At 37.9% G+C, this 19365-nt stretch overlaps 1 protein-coding gene across 4 annotated transcripts in view; it reads left to right on the top strand.

The window, feature by feature from the left end:
- The window catches only part of cyld (CYLD lysine 63 deubiquitinase), a 32216-nt gene extending 19721 nt beyond the window's left edge, over positions 1-12495 (top strand). For 3 of the 4 annotated variants that reach the window (XM_012960595.3, XM_012960593.3, XM_012960594.3), the window contains exons 10-19: positions 351-516; positions 1594-1735; positions 1815-1937; positions 2846-2937; positions 3494-3560; positions 4220-4352; positions 6258-6366; positions 7785-7903; positions 9094-9310; positions 11171-12495. In XM_012960595.3, coding sequence (XP_012816049.2) covers positions 351-516; positions 1594-1735; positions 1815-1937; positions 2846-2937; positions 3494-3560; positions 4220-4352; positions 6258-6366; positions 7785-7903; positions 9094-9310; positions 11171-11355 — 1353 coding nt within the window. In that variant the 3' untranslated portion in view covers positions 11356-12495. 4 annotated transcript variants of the gene reach the window in all.
- Positions 12496-19365: the final 6870 nt, after the last annotated feature.

Genomic DNA, 19365 nt, shown 5'->3' with positions numbered 1-19365 from the left:
TATTTGGCCATTCACATGTATGGCCAGATTGAACAATATTTAGCTGATTTTAAGATTGTAAGCTCTTTTGGGCAGGGCCCCATTCACCTCTTGTATCGGTTATTGATTGCTTTATATGTTACTCTGTATGTCCAATGTATGTAACCCACTTATTGTACAGCACTGTGGAATATGTTGGCGCTTTATAAATAAATGTTAATGTAATGTATATACAGTCGCCTTCATCTTAATCTAACAGCTCCCAGAATGCTGAATCAGATGATGTTGTTTTAGTGTGTATATGGAAATGTATTATTATACATCCTTTCATTTTTTTAAAAAAAATTTATCTTTTTTTTTTTTTCCCCCAGGAGGATGAATGTGCAGGATGCACAGATGGCACTTTCAAAGGGACAAGATATTTCACTTGCGCCCCTAAAAAAGCACTTTTTGTAAAGCTAAAGAGTTGTCGGCCAGACTCTAGGTTTGCTTCGCTTCAACCAGTCTCCAACCAGATTGAACGATGTAATTCTTTAGGTAATGACAATATGCTGAGTAGCAGATCCAAAGCTTACTGATTTGTACAGATTTAAATACATTTATGGAGAAAGTGTCCAAGTATGTGTAGCAGAAACTAAATAAGGAAATTTAAATGCTTCGCCAAAGACTCTTCAGAATTAAATCAAGCAGAGAGATATTGAATTTGTTTACTAGATTTCTTTTTGTATGGAATTTCTTGTTTGAGGGACTTGTATATATGTTGTTAGAATGTTGTTGCCAAAAATATTTTCTGCTTGAAAAAAAAAATATATATTTTTCTATTAATAATCATATTACCTTATGTAGCTGTAGAAGACCTTTAGGGATATTGCCTGACAGGCAAGGGTCATACCCTGACATGGCTAGAGGTAATGACATAAAACTTCAACTTTCTAAGTTTGTTTATAGCCTGTAGAGTTACCATAAAGCTTTGTGGGTTTAGGTATTGCCTTTACTAATCCGTTTAAAAAGAAACTATAAAATATAACTCATATTCTGCAGTGGACTCGGATCTTTAAATCATTGATTTAAAGTTCCCATATTATATGTTTCCCTACATAATGCCTTATTTTTGTAGTTGTATCTTACACCAAAATTTTGTGCCAGTTTTTTCTTAGAAAAATATCCTTCTCCCTCTCTGGATGTTTTTTTTTAATATTGTTTAACTGCAGAAAAATATCTGTTTCTGACTAGTAGATGCTTTAAAATATTGTATATTTGTACATTTTTAACTTTACTGTTGCTGTTAGGCACTGAGGCTCATTTACAAACTCGGCTGTAGCAACAATTGTGTCCAATTTGTAAAGAAAAAAAAAATTGTGTGTTAATGCATTGGAGGCAGTAGTTACAAGTGCAATTTATTTTAAAAAAAAAAGCATTGATGCTGGGATTGTGGGAAAATTGCTGAATTTTGGGTAAAAAGAAAAATAATCAGTGAATTACATCTGAAATTGCACTTTGCACTTCTGTTTGTTAAGGAGCCCTACTGTTTAAAGAATGAGTGAGCCTGAACTGTTCATCACCGTAGAAAATAAACTGTTCCTGAAATTAGTCATCTGATTTTTTCTATTTAAGCTTTTGGAGGATACTTGAGTGAGGTTGTAGAAGGGAACACACCTCCAAGAACAGAAAAGGAAGGACTAGAAGTGATGATAGGGAAGAAAAAAGGGATCCAAGGACATTACAACTCTTGCTATCTTGATTCAACATTATTCTGGTGAGTGATACAAGAACAATTCTAAAAACCTGATGTTAAAAAATTGCCTCTACACAATTTATATGATCTGTCCCCGCAGCCTTTTTTCATTCAGCTCCGTATTAGACTCAGTTCTCCTGAGACCTAAAGAGAAAACAGATGTGGAGTATTACAGTGAAACTCAAGCACTTTTAAGGACAGAAATAGTGAATCCTCTGAGAATGTAAGTGGGGATATAAAGAACTTGTGTATAAATCTGGTATGTTTGTTATACAGATTAAGCCAGATTCAGCTCTCATTATCCCAGGTACACTTGGAGTACTAATAGGTAAAAAGGAGGAAAATTGCCACACTAGATACACACAAGACACATACTAATTTAGCAAATACCAACAACTGTATTATCCTCTGTTAAAAAAAGCACCAGCACAACAGTATATGATGCAAGTGGGGATAAACCCGTAATACATTGTCAGACTAATGCGGTCCTTTTGTTGCTTACCTTGTAGTGTTGCCAGTAACCTATTAACTTTTGAGGGTTCACAAATTAGTGGAAATATTACAGTAGCGGTTTTAAAACCTTTAAGGCCTATAGGATGTTAAACCTTTGGTGAGAGCCTCCTTTACCCATAACAAAGTTTTATTTGCATGAAAACATTACTATCATTCAGTCATGGCTTCAACAATGTATAGAACAGCAAATAACAAATATTTGAACTTCATGTTAAGCTATCAGGTGTGTGTAAAAGAGGATTCACCCCAAAATCTCCCTCTATTGGCCTTCAGTCTCAGCCCCCCCCCAGCTATGCTTGCAGTCCCTACCAGGAGGGCCAGTCTATGAGTTTGGGAACCACTGCATTAAAGTTAGCGTTAAGTCCATCAATTCATCATATGTAATGTGTAGGTTTTTTTTGCATAGAAATGTTTGGTCTATGGGTTCATGAAATACAATGAGGAAAGTTTTATTTATTGGATACCTGATTCCAATAACAAGGAAAGAAACGATTAAATAGTTTTACTACAAATTATCTGTGGCTTAATCTGTACAACTTTAATTGTTCCACAAGCACCTTGTAAAAAAGCTGCGTCCACTAGTTTAATTTGAACGTGGCTTTATGTTTTCCATTACAGATACGGATATGTTTGTGCAACGAAAATTATGAAATTAAGAAAAATTTTGGAAAAAGTAGAGGCGGCATCAGGATTTACATCTGAGGAAAAAGGTCAAGGAACTATAAAGAGTGAATGAATTATAATGGCATATATATAGCTTGGATTTTGCTGGCTATTAACAAATAAAATGTAAATTTGAAGTGTAAGTTTAATTAAACAACAATTATGTCATCGAGCAGGATTCTGATGTCAGGATTAAATTGCCCTTTTGGCTGAAATTACTAAAATGCTCACTGAATAGACTTGTTTAGTGTATGGACCTGGCCGCAGGGAGTTTTAGTGACTCTCTAACTTGATAAGTATTTGCTGGCTACTGTAAAGACCACAAGCCAAGCAGGCACTCTGAACTTAAACTGTTGGAACTGAGTTCCACAAGACTGTTACACAAGAAAGTGTTTAGGGGAAAAAAAAGCTAAACCATGTTTTTTAAAATGGAGTAAGGTTTGAAGAACTGTAAGATTACCTATTTTAATCTGATGATAAAGCACATTTATTATAGCTGGCAGCCCAGTGTTTATTCCAGTCATTAACAGGGCAATTCTACCAACATTTGCAATCCATCTGGCAATACCTGACTAAAATGTTTACATTATAATCTCAATACAGATCCAGAAGAATTTTTAAACATTTTGTTTCATCACATACTGAGGGTGGATCCATTGCTGAAAATAAGGTAACATTTTACTTTTGTGCTAAAGCTGTTACCAAAAACATTGAAATAGTAATCTAATTGCCTGTAATGGGAGGAGCCACAAGGCAACCATAATCACCTTCCCACAAGAATATTGAATCAAAACTTTCTGTGACAGACATTTGTGCTGGGCTTCTTTGGGTCACCCTTAACATTGAATTAGTATGTGAAGTATAGAGACTAATTGGTTTTAGATCACCGGTAGCTATGATAAAAACAACTATTTAGCCCTAGCCCTAAACAGGCCGATGTAATCAAGTTGATTTGACCAGATGACCCAGCTAAGTGCTATCTGTAATTGTATGAAAACTCTATAGATGTTTGCCATTAGTAGTCTTTTTTACTGCCTATATGTTATAATAGATCTTGATAAAGACTTGATGTTTTGTGCATACAGTAAGTTATTTTTCCATATGTTATTTTGTTAGGAAAGGCAACGTGTTCATGTACAAGTTACATTTTCCCTTAATAAACCATATTATAGTGCAGGCTTTCTATTTCATTCATCCGTACTGTATATATTTAGGTGTTTATGAGCCACCAGTGAATAAAGTCTTTTGTGTTGTACAGTTTTCTCGAACCTTTATTTATTTGTTGAATGCAAATCATCCCCCATCAGTTCATGTAATTGCTTTGTCTAGGTCAGCAGGTCAGAAGGTACAGGACTGCTACTTCTACCAGATTTTCATGGACAAGAATGAAAATGTTGGGGTCCCCACAATACAACAGCTTTTAGAGTGGTCCTTTATCAACAGCAGTTTGAAGTTTGCAGAGGTTGGTGCCATCAAAACCAGTCAGATGAAGTTCTGTGCTGTAATTTTTAAAACCCAAGCTAAGGATGAGTTGACTGAATATTCTGTATAAAAGGCTCACTTAATTAGGAAGGACTTATCTTAGCTTCATGCTGTGTGTGTGCCATCCCACCGGCGATGGCAGGTGATGGCAACTCGGGGAGATTAGTCGCCCGCGAACAGGGAGTTTTGTTGCGGGCGACTAATCTCCCCGTGTGCCAGAGCCCTAAGAGTCAAAGACACAAGAGGATGGAGGTCCCTGCCCCGTAGAGCTTAAAATCTAGATGGGAGGGTAACTTACAGACACAAATAGGCAAATATAAGGGCTGTAGGTTACAGTGGGTGACACTGCAATATAAGTGCTAGTTCCCAGATCAGGGGCTGTGCGAGTGCTCCAAGAGGAAGTCTTTAAAGCTGGCCATACACGCACCGATAATATCGTACGAAACCTCGTTTTGTACGATATTCCGTGTGTGTATGGCAAGTCGGCCGATATCGCAGGAGGCTGCTGATATCGGTCGACTCGCCGATCGGCCAGGTTAAAAGATTTTGATCGGACGCCATAGAAGGCGCCTGAGCAAAATCTGCCATCAGGGCTGAATCGGCAGAAGGAGGTAGAAATCCTATTGTTTCTACCTCCTTATCTGCCGTTTCAGCCCTGAAGGTTAGTGGCAGATTGTACGATCGCAAATCACCACGTGTGTGGCCACCTTAAGTTTAGTTTTAAAAAGACGGAAAAAAGGAGGATTCTAAAAAGGAGGATTCTCTCTGGAGGAAGTCTGGGAGGGCATTCCACATGTAAGGCGCAGCTAGGCAGAAAGGTTTTAGGCGGGATACAACAGTAGTAGTGGGGGGCGCAACCAAGCGGTTGCTCTGTGAGGAATGGAGGAGTCGGCCAGGAACGTATGGAGACACAAGACACAGATGTAGTGAGTAGCAGAGGGATGGAGAGCCTTTAAGATTAAGAGAAGAAGTTTGTAAGATATTCTTTGTTTAATGGGAAGCCACGATAAGGACTTTAGCAGGGGAAGGGCCTGAACGCTCCTGGATGAGAGGAAGAGAATTCTGGCAGCAGTATTTAATACAGACTGTAGAAATCAGACATACGTTCAGGGAGAGATTATGCTTTTACAGCAGATTATGAAGAGATTATGCTTTTATAACCTCGGTAAATTTGGCATACCTTGCAATCCAATTAGGTGCCCTTTTAACTTTAAATGGTTCTTTTAGTGGTCCCCTAAATACAATTATTTAATTCAACAAACCCCTGCCTTTGGCACTACAACTGTGGTAAAGTAGTGTTTGTTGTTGCCCTATTGTTGTGGTGGCTATTATTTAATTATAAGAATTGAGTTACTTAATGCCATAAAGACACAATTCTAATTAAAAAAAAAAGTGTATAGAAAGCAGTAATTATTTATCACCCTACACTGTCATGTTCAGTAGTGAGTTATTAAGTTCAGTGAATCTGGTTAAATTGTATTTGTTTAGTTCTTCTGTCTTCTCTTTGGTCTTCAGGCTTGGCACATTGCAACGAGTCTATCTGTCTTGTTGCTGGTTTCGACACACAGAGCTACTTAGTAGCAGCTACTTGTTACAGCTACTAAAATATCCCGTAATAGACAATACTGAGAATTGCCTCTGCTTAAACACACATAGAAACAATTATCAGTAAAAGATCAGCATTGTGTATTATACTAGTCACAACAAGTAGCTGCTACTAGTAGCTCTCTGTGTGTTCACCCTTATACCTTTCAGTTTACCATATTTTTGGTAAACAGTATATATTGTTTGCATGTTAATTCACAATTCTCAAATTTAAAATGGTGCTGCTGGTGGTTTTTGGAATATGATTCTCAGAAATCCATTCTCTTCTCTTTTTTTGTAGGCTCCCTCTTGTTTAATTGTCCAGATGCCTCGGTTTGGCAAAGACTTCAAAATGTTCAACAAAATATTCCCTTCCTTGGATTTGAACATCACAGATTTACTGGAAGACAGTAAGTAAGATTGAGCTTTTTTGTAGCCAAGTCTTATGTTATACTATTTTAAAGATCACATTAAAAGCAGTGTATCAAGCAATTAGTTATTTTAAAGGAGAATGAAAGGCTGTCACTTGGGGGTGCCAAAATGTTAGGCACCCCCAAGTGACTTAAATCGCTTACCTTATACTCTGGGCTGGAGAGAACAGCACCAGCCTTTAACAAGAAAGGCGGCTTTTCACTCTACTGCGCATGCGCCGGCCCAGGGATTTTGCTTGCAGAAGAAAGAGGAAGGAGGAAGCGATCGCTCAAGGTACCCTGGGCTGGTGCTGTTTTCTCCTAACAGGGGCACCAGCCCGGGGTACAAGGTAAGTGATTAAAGTCACTTGGGGGTGCCTAACATTTTGGCACCCCCAAGTGACTTATCCTTTCCTTCTCCTTTAAGAATGTGTAAAAGCAGTACAAACACATTCCTGTAATTTGTCAATTGGTAATATGGTCAGTATCATTAGTTATGCGGTACCGCACTATATTTAAAACTAATAATTCAGCTTCTATACAATTTACATCTATATCTGTTAAGGTGCCCAAACACTGAAAGATCCCCCCCCTTTTTTTTTTTTTTTTTTTAGCAAGGGCACCAGATGAGTGGATCCTTCCATGGTATGCCCACATTGTAGGTCTCATTGGATCACATTGACTGGTTACAAGCCACTGGGACAAGGACTGTGCTGATGCAGTACTTTGCTCTGAATTTTTAAACCTGCTCAGTCGACATCTGCCCAACTTTATCAATTGGGCAGGCCCACCTGAGGGCCCACTAACACGGGCCGATAAGCTTCTGGCCATCTGTAGCATTGATCAGTCTGTGTATGGCCACCTTTAATTAATGGTAAAAAGTAAACCAAAACTTCTACAATTAATGGCACACCTATTGTTTTATTCAATTTGATCTTCTTGGGCAAAACCTGACATACAAATAACTAGAATCACTGACCTGACTGAACGTGATACTGTAAAAAAGAAATTCACTCCTATAGCACAAAAACAAGCTTAAAAGTGCCATGTAATCTACATTTAAATCACAGCAGGAATCGCAGCTATAGGTGTGCCACAGCCTTGAAGCTAAAACTGAACTGTTGTCATGAATGCTGAATAGGACTAGTTGATTCCAGAGACCGAGAACACAGTAACTAAAGCTCCATCTACTCTGTATATGTTCATAATGCTTCCCTTGCAGGAGCTGTTTAATATAGATTAATATGTACGGTGTGCAGTTGCATTGAAACTTTATATCTATAGCTCTGTGTATTCCAACCAAAAAGGGCTTGATGCACATCCTTCTGAATAGCTTCTAAGAGTTGTTTTAAAGCTTAAAAGTTGCAGGTTTATTGCAGATTAATAGATCATTTTCTTTTTAAATGTTGTTCTTCCAGCTCCCCGTCAGTGCCGCATATGTGGAGGTCTTGCTATGTACGAATGCAGAGAGTGCTACGATGATCCAGATATTACTGCAGGGAAAATTAAGCAGTTTTGCAAAATATGCAACACCCAGGTATATAATCTGCAGTAATAATTAAGATACTTAGTCCCACTGTGGTTTATGATATAGTAGCATAGAAATTAGCAGACATACTATTTATTATTTATACATTTATAGTAAATAATATTCCCCCTATTTTAAAATATAAGGATATTATACGTCACTGAGGGGTTCAATGGTTATACATTCAGCTATTGACAGGGAGCTCAACCCATTGTGAAACACCAAAAAAGGTGTCGGGTACTAACACTGGAAGAGCCCTTCCTTGTATAGGGGTCACGAATCATATGCAAAAAAAAAAAAAATCCAGTTAAGCCCAAAACGCACAGGCCTTACCTCTATGTATATGGCCTAAATAAAACTTATTTTCACTTTCCAATAGTCAGAGTGCCAGTTTTTTTCCCCAGGTTATGCATGTCATGGAACTCCCAAGATGTCCTAATATTTTACAGTATGGGATGCTTTATTTATTATAATACACAAGTTTTAGTGAGTCATGCAACAAATGATATCACTGAGCGCTGATAACTGATCACCTTATGTAATTTACAGGATGTTCATGGCTTTTGTGTATTATATAGCGAATAATATAGTTGCCCCCTACTGTGATTTATACAGATATTAGAAGTCCTTGAAGAGTTATGTGACGTCACTCCTTAGTGACTTCTATTATCTGTACCTTCCTGTTGCTGTGGGATGGCAGATCTAAATGCACATATTACGGGTGGGAGGGGTGAGCGGGAGTTTTATGTTGGTGGAGGGCTCTTACTTTCCCGTTTGGCTGTTATTAAGGGAAAGATAGTTTCCAACATAGTTGCCTTTTTTAGAATTAATTTAGGGGAGTCTGCTACTGCTTATCTAAACCAATTATGTTAAAACACATAATTTACTTGAGGACTCAAGGCTAAAGGGTAAAATGATCTCCACATACAGTGGTGGATTTAACAAGGCTTAAATTCATTTTTTCTTTATAAATTTACATTTCTCAATTTATAAAAATAACTGTGTTTCTGTGCTTTCCACATTCTTTCAAAAATCAAAGGATTTTATAATGATTTCATGAAAAAAAAATATCACTGAATTTGAATCACCTTTAAAATTTAATATAAACATAGCTCTGTGCACAAAATTAGCAAATTATATTTAATTTAATATATTCCACAATTCTTTGGCTGTATTTGATTCTTTATCTGCCTGTTTAGGTTCATCTCCATCCTAAAAGGCAGCATCATAAATTCAACCCAGTGTCTCTTCCTAAAGAACTCCCAGACTGGGACTGGAGACATGGATGTATACCGTACCAGAAGATGGACTTGTTTGCTGTATTATGCATTGAGACCAGTCACTATGTGGCATTTGTTAAGTATGGCAGGGATGATTCTTCTTGGGTTTTCTTCGACAGTATGGCTGATCGGGATGGTAAGTATGCTACTGCTAATGTTTAAACTAGTGATTTGCTAGCACTATGGGTTTAGGACCTAAATATACTGAGCTAAACTATTCTGGTATTTAAATCTATACCAGCAGACTTGTGTTTTTGTAACTGCTGTATGCAGACTTTGTCACAGTCAGGCCTGGATTTGTTGCCAGGCCACAAAGGTAGCAAAAATCTGGGGGCAACATGCCGCCTCCTGCCTGCATTTCCACTGGGGACTGGGTGGGAGATTTTGGCAGTCATTTGAATCTTCCATTCCCCCAATCCCCAGTGGTGGTGATTGGGCCAAAGGAAGAGCAGCAGCAATGGTTAGAAGGGGAACTGAGATGGTATGCGATGGGGGCACAGGGGGAGATGGGGAAGCGAGCAGTGCATTTGTGGTCTGAGATGGAGGGGGTCTATCGGGCCATGCAGCATATGGGAGCAAATTCTTTAAATCTGGACCTGGTCATGGAACTAATTTCAACACCGACATAACTGCCTATGTCCTCACCCACTGTGTTTTACATAAAATGTCTTATTTTCTAAATACATTTGTGTTTTCTCTTGTTTCCTTATCTGAACAGTTAGGGGCCTAAAGCTGGCCATACACGTGGCGATCTGACGATGTTTTGTGCGACCATCGGTCGCACAAAACATCGTCAGATCCGCCACACACCATTCAGGGCTGAATCGGCAGGTAAGGAGGTAGAAACAATAGGATTTCTACCTCCTTCTGCCGATTCAGCGCTGAAGGGAGATTTTGGTCAGGCGCCTTCTATGGCGCCCAATCAAAATTTTAAAACTGGTCCGATCGGCGAGTCGGCCAATATCAGCAGCTTCCTGCGTGTATGGCCACCTTATGAGTACAACCAGGATGTAAACAATCATTTTCCTATACTGATACTGAGTGATACATCACTACTTTGACAGAATATTTTGTTTGAGAGATAAGATAAGGCATCATGGCACCAATTCTCCTGCCATCTAACAGAGAATTGACTTGCACATGTAAGCAAAAACTACATTCGAAATATACTACAACAAAGCAGCGGGACAGTTATCTGCATAACTGAGGGCCAGTTATTTCACCTAAAATGTAAAAGAAGTCTTTAGAGCCTCTAGGCATCTTAAAGGAACAGTAACACAAAAAAATAAAAGAGCTTTAAAGTAATAAAAATATAATGCACTGTTGCCCTGCACTGGTAAAATTGGTGTGTTTGCTACAGTAACCCTACTATAATTTATATAATAAGCTGCTGTGTAGCCATGGGGGCAGCCATTCAAGCTGGAAAAAAGGAGAAAAGGCACAGGTTACATAGCAGATAACAGATAAGCTCTGTAGAATACAATAGTGTTTTATCTGTTATCTGCCATGTGCCTGTGCCTTTTCTCCTTAGAATGGCTGCCTCCATGGCTACATAGCAGCTTATTTATATAAATTATAGTAGACTTTCTGAAGTAAACACACAATTTTTACCAGTGCAGGGCAGCAGCACATTATATTTTAGTTACTTTTATACACTTTCATTTTTTGGTGTTACTGTTCCTTTAAGATCCATAAAAATTCTTTAAAGGGGCACATCTGAAAGGGAAGCCTCTAGGTGGATATCTTGCCTCTACTCTAATAAATCAAGATGTATATTGATCTTCACTTTTACTTGCCTAAATTTTTTACTGTTACTTGACTCTTGCTAATAAACTGTATACTGTAATATAGACAGTATAATGCAGCTTTGCAGTCTTCGCTGACCTATCCATAGCTGTCTATAGCATGGATATTTGGGCAGGCACGCAATAGCTTTTATTTAATTGTGAATAATTTATTTTAAGGTCTAACTAGCGCTGTTTTATTTTGTTGGTAGGTGGCCAGAATGGGTTTAACATCCCACAAGTCACTCCGTGTCCAGAGGTTGGAGAATACCTGAAAATGTCCCTTGAAGAACTTCACGCCTTAGATTCTCGAAACATACAGGGCTGTGCAAGGCGGCTCCTGTGCGATGCCTATATGTGCATGTACCAGAGCCCTACTATGAGTTTATACAAGTAAACAGATATTTTGTTTAACACACACACAGAAATGGTTGTTTGTACTGTAAGCCCCCTTTTCTGTCAGCGTAACCTGCCAGGGCAAGCCATTTTAACACACTAAATGTGTTCTTGTGTACTGGTTAGCAACTTGGCTATTAGGCTAATTTTCATATATTTAATAAGACTTTTTTGCACTTCCAAAGAGTTTTTTGTTTTTTTAACTTTGCAGAATGTATCAGACAGGGAGTTGAGTGAGGACTAAAGCGTTAAGTTAAGTGACTCATGATGAACAAAAAATATATATTAAACAGCACAAATTGAAAGCACTGTTTTGTTTACAGCATTTATTTGCAAACGTTAGGCTGTTTTCTGTTCCACAATTTCTACAGTATTATCTTGGTTCCCATGGATTGTTGCACGTTGGCATCATGGCTGAGGAATGTAGCACAATAACTCCTATAGCCAATAATGGTTTTGCTGTTTTGCTTGCTAAGATATAAATTAAAAGCTGCAAAACAGCCTTTGTACCTACTAGAAACAGAGATGCTTTTTCTGCTTTCTCCTGTTTTTAACATCATTAACTGTTCTTGGTCCAGTCTGGTAACTTCTCAAAGTATACTAGTAGGGTTTAATGAAATTTGCAACTATGTCAACATAGTTCTAAGACATATACCCCCAGCTCTGTGTATCAAGGAGACTGACTAATAGGCCTGCACTGATTTTTATTTAATATACCAGTAACATTAAAAAGCGAAAATATTTTATTTACATTTAATGTTTGTATCTGATTATCCAGCACCTACAAATAACCTCTTTCTAGGCTACAACCATGTCAGGTTTTGAGTCTGTATATCCTGTAGAGAGCCATGAATAGCATTCGGCTTCTGTTTATCTCTCTGTGTAAGAACAAAACCCATCGTATTTTATAGCGCTTATCTGTTATCTCTTGTGTAAACAAGTGCCTTTTTGCCCTATTCCACTTGAATGGCTGGCCCTGTGGCTATACAGCAACATATTTATATAAACTGTTGTAATGTTTCTGAAGCAAACGCTATATTTAAATGCTTATAAAACATTTTCATTTTTTGGTGTTACTGTTCTTTTAATGGTAAAATGTTGTTGGTTTTCTTGCCCTAAATAAAAATCGGTACTGACTGATTTACTAAAATGTTTTTATGGATCACTTAGAGCAGTAATACCATTGGGCTTTAATTTGAAGTCTGCTGCACTGTTGGCAAAGAAGGATAATCTGTTGTTCATAAGATGACAGGTTGTAACACTGTTTTGACTTGCTAACAGGTAATAAAATGATCCTCTTAAGCAATATGTAAGCTTTTGTGGAGCTTTAAGAAATCTGTGAATTCAGGGCTCCGTTCATAATTATTCTTATCTTTTTAACCTTGTGATACTTTAGAAGGTTTTCAAATAATGCATAATGCGTTATCATTTTGTGAGAGATAATGTTAATTTCCATTCCTTGTTATTCCCACAGAACAAAACTAATATCATAAGGCATGGTGGCTATTCATACTTTCTTCAAAGAGATCAGTTAGTCTTCTAGTCATTCAGCCTAATTATTTAATTAATTGAAATATGTATATGTTCTACGTTACTTAAGCTGGCCATACACATATTAATAACATTGTAAGAAAGATTTTTGGACCATGTGCGGGCTCAGAATTATTGTCATGATAATTTTCATACCATGGCGATTAGTCGTTTAATAGATCGGCCAGGTTAGAAATATTTGGACGATATCCTTGGGGGACCTAAAATGGAAGTTACTTTCATACAATTGGATTGGTGAAAACTATTTAATGTTCAGAACATCCTGATTTGTTATTTTTAGTGCTTATCCTACAATTTCAGTCTGAATGTTGGTTTTAGATTGTTGCATTTAAACATATGACTGATATCCAAACGTTCGTCAGAAGAAGACTTCAATCTGAACGTGTATGGCCAGCTTAATTCATGTACAGGTATGGGATCTGTTATCTATAAACCTGTTATCCAGAAAAATCCGAATTAGGTAAAGGACATCTCCCAAATACTCCATTTTAATCAAACAAATAAAATTTTTAAAATGATTTGCTTTTCCTCCATAATGATAAACCGGTACCTTTCTACTTGATTCCATCTAAGCTACAATTAATGTTCAGTGGTGATAAAACAGTCCTATCGGGTTAAGCTCATGTTTAAATGATATTTTTAGTTAAAGTATGTTGGTCCAAATTATGGAAAGACCCCTTATGTGGAAAATCCCAGTGTGCCAGATATGCAGACATTTGGTGCTCTAGCCGCTACTTGTCTAAACCAGTACCCATTTGCTTTTTAATCCTTAAATTCCATCAGGCAACCTGTATTAACAGTGCAGTTTTGAGATATTTCCACCAACATCTTCATAATATACGGTGCAATTTTCTTTCACTGTGCTATACGTAGTGAGTTTTAGGAAAACACATTTATCCGGAAAAAAAACAAACACTCATATAAATAATACGTTTAAATAATGGACATGCACATCTTGCTCTTCCTTCTGTGCTCATCCCTGACCCTCAGATACAGTATATTCTGGTTTGGAACATATTTTGTATCTAAAAATACAAGTCTACCCTTCCTCTAGATAAGATAAAAGTTAGGAAATTTAACTTGGAAAAAAAGAAGAAAAATTTACCCCCCAGTGATTTTAATCGCTTACTTGAAACACCGGTGCTCCTGTTAGCAGATAACCGCACCCCGGCCAAGGCATATGTGGGCAAGCATTCTTTGAAAAGCCAGCTTTTTCATTCAACTGCACATGTGTAGCTCCGGGATTCTGAAGAAAGAATACAGAAGAAAGAGGAACGCTCGTTAGCATTTACCCCGAGTTGCTGCAGTTTTCTCCTAAAAGGAGCATTGGACAGGAGTGTCAGGTAGGTGATTACAATCATTGGTGGGTGCCTGACGCTTGGCACCCTCCACTGATTAAGCCTTTCCTTCGCCTTCAACCGAAATGTTTTATTTTCCAGTAGGGTGACCAGATCACTTGAAACTTCAGGGACATGTCTACTAACATTTATATAACTGTGAGCAGAGCTACTGCGGCTCAGGATAAAATTAAAATGTTATACTCTGGTGCCACCTACTGATAATGATTTAGGATTACAGGAGTCAATAAATGGCTGAAAACCGTGGCTAGATAATGGAATTTGCATGAAAATAACAATTTAGTTATTGATCTATAGAATCTAAAATCAATCTCCTGGAACACCAAGGCTAAACTACAAGAAAAAGGACTTCTTTTACATTACCTTAGAATACATGCTCCAAACCTTTTGCTGTTACAGGAAATCCATGTAATGGGGAGCAGGGTCCTAAGCTCTAAAAGTTCAATGTGGCTGCATGAAAAATGCCTGCGCCAACCATCCTTTTACGTAATAGTATTTATTTACTGCCCACAGCAGTTTTAGTTATTCTCTCCAAACTCCTAGCTAAAACTGAGATCTTGTGCTGCTGCTTTTAATAGGAGATCTGAATTTGATCCTTTCTCCCAAGCTTGATTGACAGTTCCCAGCCTCACTGATTGCTAGTTCACTGAGACATATCACTTCGTAGACATTTAGAGATATAAATGTCCCCATATATGAAGCCTGATCATGCTTCTCTAATTCCTGCAAATCTGCTTCAAGGATTGATATTGCCCTGCCCTCCAGCCCTCTCCTGCCAGAAGTGGCACAGCTTACCAATATACCCTGTTGATGCCAGATTAGGTTCCCCTCTCTTTTGAGTTTTTACCCTTCTATCAACCAGGGCCAGTTTTAACCTTAAGCAGTAAACTTAGGGAGTGGAAAAACCATAGCTACAAAATGGAAAAATAAAAATGTATCAGTTTTAAACAACTTTTAAAGGTGCTCCAGTGACAAGTTTTATTAAATGCAGTATATGATGGATGCCCCTGTCCTTGGTGGCTGTGGGCAATTGCTCCTTGTGCCCATTTATTTAAAGGCTCATCAGTTCCCAAATCCACCAGTGGCTCCAGGTATCAAAAGTCTGTAAACAAATGGTTAAAGAATTTGCGAGTTTAATGAAAATTTAGCCCCTACTGACTGCATGGGAGGCTTCTAAAAGCTTTATTAGTGGGGGAATGTCATAAAAAACGGGAAAAGAAATGTGCACAAATAAGTATATTGCACTTTGCAATTTAATATTAATCATTAGACTTGCAAATTTTAATTGCACGTTGAGAACTTTTTAAAGCATGCTTGAAGGTGGCATAATCTTTTGGAGCAAACTTAATTTTCCAAGAAATTTTATTACATACACTGTGCACTGTCACAAACTATACAATTCGCAAACTTTCTTCTACTATCAGAAGTGGTCGCTAAGCAGTTTGAAAAGCTCATACTAAATTTGTACAAAGGCAAATTTTTTTACAAAGGCATCCGTTTCCGAATAATTTTCCCATTTCCCCCCTTGGTATTTGTTCCATAGCACATTACATTTCCCTGTTCACACAGAACAGTCCCTCAAAGAGCTTTTTAAGGCAATAAATCAATCTTGGGTTTCAGAACTAAAGGCAAAATGGCAGCGGTTTTCTATCATTCCCATAGGTAGAACTGTTTAAATCTCTTGGGTCTATATAGAATTTAGCAATTGGAAGTGAATGTAAACCCATTAGTGCAAAAGCGGAGCATGCATTGTGAGAACTGGATGGATCTCCCTCTCATTTTTCTAGAGTGGATCTGCTAAAATGATAGTTCCCAAGCTATTTTACCTTTTCCATAAATATGCAGATGCCCACCCATCTACATTTTTATGGATAGACTCCAATAATCTTCCCTTCATATGGAACAATAAACAACAAAAGTCTAGTTTAGGTTTGGGGCCAATAAGTCCAGAGGTGGAATTCCACATCTTATACTACTTGGCCTCAGTATATATTGTGCGGTGGTTTTCCCTCTTTAGCAGCTGGCTCTGTAGAGACTCTTGGGTGCAGGTATCTGATCCAGTGGTTTGGGCAAAATATAAAATCAAATACTTAGGCCAGCTATAGGAAAAAAACAGTTTGCTCATTTGCCATTCAAAATGGGCTAGTGATACACTATCACTAATGATTTCATTCATACTTACCTTCTGTTATCAGCAACAATAACACTTTTTCACAGTATCAAGTAATCCACAGAACCTTCCTCATGCCTGTATATTGCCACTCTGTTAGTCTTTTTCCTGATAATTTGTGCTTTAAGTGTGGGAGAGCCCCATTGACAATTTTATGTATGTTCTTGTCTTGCACCAGTATTGCAGAGCAGAATTTCCTAAAGTTTGCATCCTGATATTGATGGAGAACACTGTTCCAGGTAAATATACAACTCCCTCTGCTCCTTGCAGTGGCAGGCTGCACCCCCATCCCCTCCTGGAGCTCCTAACACAGGCAGACAGCCTTCTTGCCTGTGCCCTGCTCCGAGAGACCTATACCTCTGAGAGACCCTGCTGTGTAATCCCACAGCTTTTTTATTTGCGGTTACCTACAGCTGGCCAACAGCTGTCCTACTCTCCCACCATTCACTCCAGGGAACTACATTTTTTTAGCAAAGTCTTTAACTGCCAAGCACATAGTACCAACATTCTTTGCAGTAAAGGCCTTCTCTCTGCACCTGTGGCTTTTGCCAAGGGGGCTGCCAAGACGGTCCTATGACGCGATTGTTGCAGGACCTGACTTCTAACAGCAGACGTGATCGCACTCACATCTGCTGTTAGAGCTTCCTACTCCAGCCCCCCTGAGCCTACCCACACACCTCCTGCCTGCTAGATTCTGCTATGCTGGGGCCCAGAGCACAGCCAAGGACCCTCTTGCTCACAAAAAACAGTAAGTGGCCTTTTTTACCTATATACACATTTAAACACACACACAACACACCTTTTACTAAATGTAGTTTTTTTTCCTGCTTTTTTCCTCTTTTTGCTTTTCTGACTGTGTGTATGTAAGTGTATAAATATAGAAGTGTACACACAAGCATACACAAAAACACTTCTATACTTTTTTTTTTTTTTTTTTTTAGTTCTATATTTTATCATTTTGTCTTTTGTTTTTCCACTAAAAACTATTTATTTCACACCATGACTATTGGATCAGGTATTCTGACCATTAAACACACTGTTGAATCAGTTATTTTGTTATTTCATTGATTTATGTAATAGTATTTGATTTTTGTGATTTTATTGCAGTTATGTGCTTGTATTATTGGTTGTTACTTTTTAGCGTAGCTTTGCTGTTTGGTAGTTTGGTGTAGAATGTCTTCTTTACGTATTTTGAATTTGTTAGAATATGCACCTTCAAAAAAAATGTTTTTTTGGGGGTCCCTCTACAGTTAGAGGGGCTTACAGCACATAATAGGCTGATACATACACATAATACCCTGGAAGGGGAGAAAATTCATATACAATTCATACATTTTCATTTGAGGTCCATACGTATCATACTTTGGTATATCTATGCATATTGGGCAACAAACTGTTCAGTAGACCTCTGGCACCCTAAATATGAATGCCAGAGGTTTACTCTTCAGTAGACCTCTGGCATTCATATTTAGGGTGATTTGACTTTGTATGTAAAAAACTGTGTAAGCTAAATATGGCAAATTGCAACATTTTTAGGTGGTTTTCAGAAATGGCATCAAAACTGCTAGATTTAGGAAAGCTTTGCAAATTAGTACTTTGGTGTATAAAGGCATCTTTACCCATGTTGGCTTTGTCAGAATGTGTACTTTCCAAAAATATATGGTTTTCTGGGGTCTCTGTACAGTTAGGGGGTCTTAATACATATAATATGTGGTCATGGGTCTCTTTTTGCAGAAACGTATTTGGCAGGCAAGAAAAATCCTATTTTCATTTGGAGTATATCTATGCATACTGGGCATACCTGTTGTAACAGCTGATGTACTGTAATACGCAAGAAAAGTCATGTACATACCAGTCATGTATTTTTCCAGGTAGATATTTGTACCAAAGTGGACACAACTGGCTAATTATAGTGTGGCACTAGCATAGATGGGCACAAGCAGGCAGCAGTGTATTGTGTGTGGTGTTTTTACAGGAGCATCAAGCAGTTATAAATAAGCCCTATATTGTTATAATTTTGTTTTTGGCCAAAGTGTTTTTCAAATATAAAAGGAAGCTACACCATTGAGTTTTATGTGCATTTTTCCTTTATTAGAGAAAACTAAACTATTCCAGCTTACATTGCACGGATTAATTTAAAAAAAGAAGCATGTCCATCAAGTTTAACCTCTAAGTAAAATCTGCCTAACTGCTAAGCAGAAAAATAAAAACCCATTGAGAACTCTTACATTTTCCTCAGAGGGGTGAAAAGTCCTTCCTGACTCTAAGACTAGTATCAGAACAGTGCCTGGATCAACTTTGTACTATCTTTCTGCATTAGTGGGTACAGCCTAAAATTGGTGATGTACAGTAAATATATTAGTGGCCAATATAAAAATACTCTTTGCAAAACATCACAACAGACATCAAAATTAAAGGAAAAGCCATGGGTTAGTTAAAACATGTCATGATGACCTGGAGGTGGGCATAGACAGTACTGTTTCTATTTTTGCTGATGACACAAAATTGTGCAAAACTATAAGTTCCATGCAGGATGCTGCCGCTTTGCAGAGCGATTTGACAAAATTAGATAACTGGGCAGCAAACTGGAAAATGAGGTTCAATGTTGATAAGTGCAAAGTTATGCACTTTGGTAGAAATAATATAAACGCAAACTATCTACTGAATGGTAGTGTGTTGGGGGCATCCTTAATGGAGAAGGATCTGGGGGTTTTTGTTGATAACAAGTTGTCTAATGCCAGGCAGTGTCATTCTGTGGCTACTAAAGCAAATAAAGTGCTGTCTTGTATAAAAAAGGGCATTGACTCAAGGGATGAGAACATAATTTTGCCCCTTTATAGGTCCCTGGTAAGGCCTCACCTTGAGTATGCGGTGTAGTTTTGGGCTCCAGTCCTTAAGAGGGATATTAATGAGCTGGAAAAAGTGCAGAGAC

The sequence above is a fragment of the Xenopus tropicalis genome, chromosome 4, assembly GCF_000004195.4.
Source record: "Xenopus tropicalis strain Nigerian chromosome 4, UCB_Xtro_10.0, whole genome shotgun sequence".
In the NCBI taxonomy this organism is placed as follows: Eukaryota; Metazoa; Chordata; class Amphibia; order Anura; family Pipidae; genus Xenopus; species Xenopus tropicalis.
The sequence above is the reverse complement of the archived record's forward strand: the minus strand, read 5'-3'. Positions and strand labels throughout refer to the sequence as shown.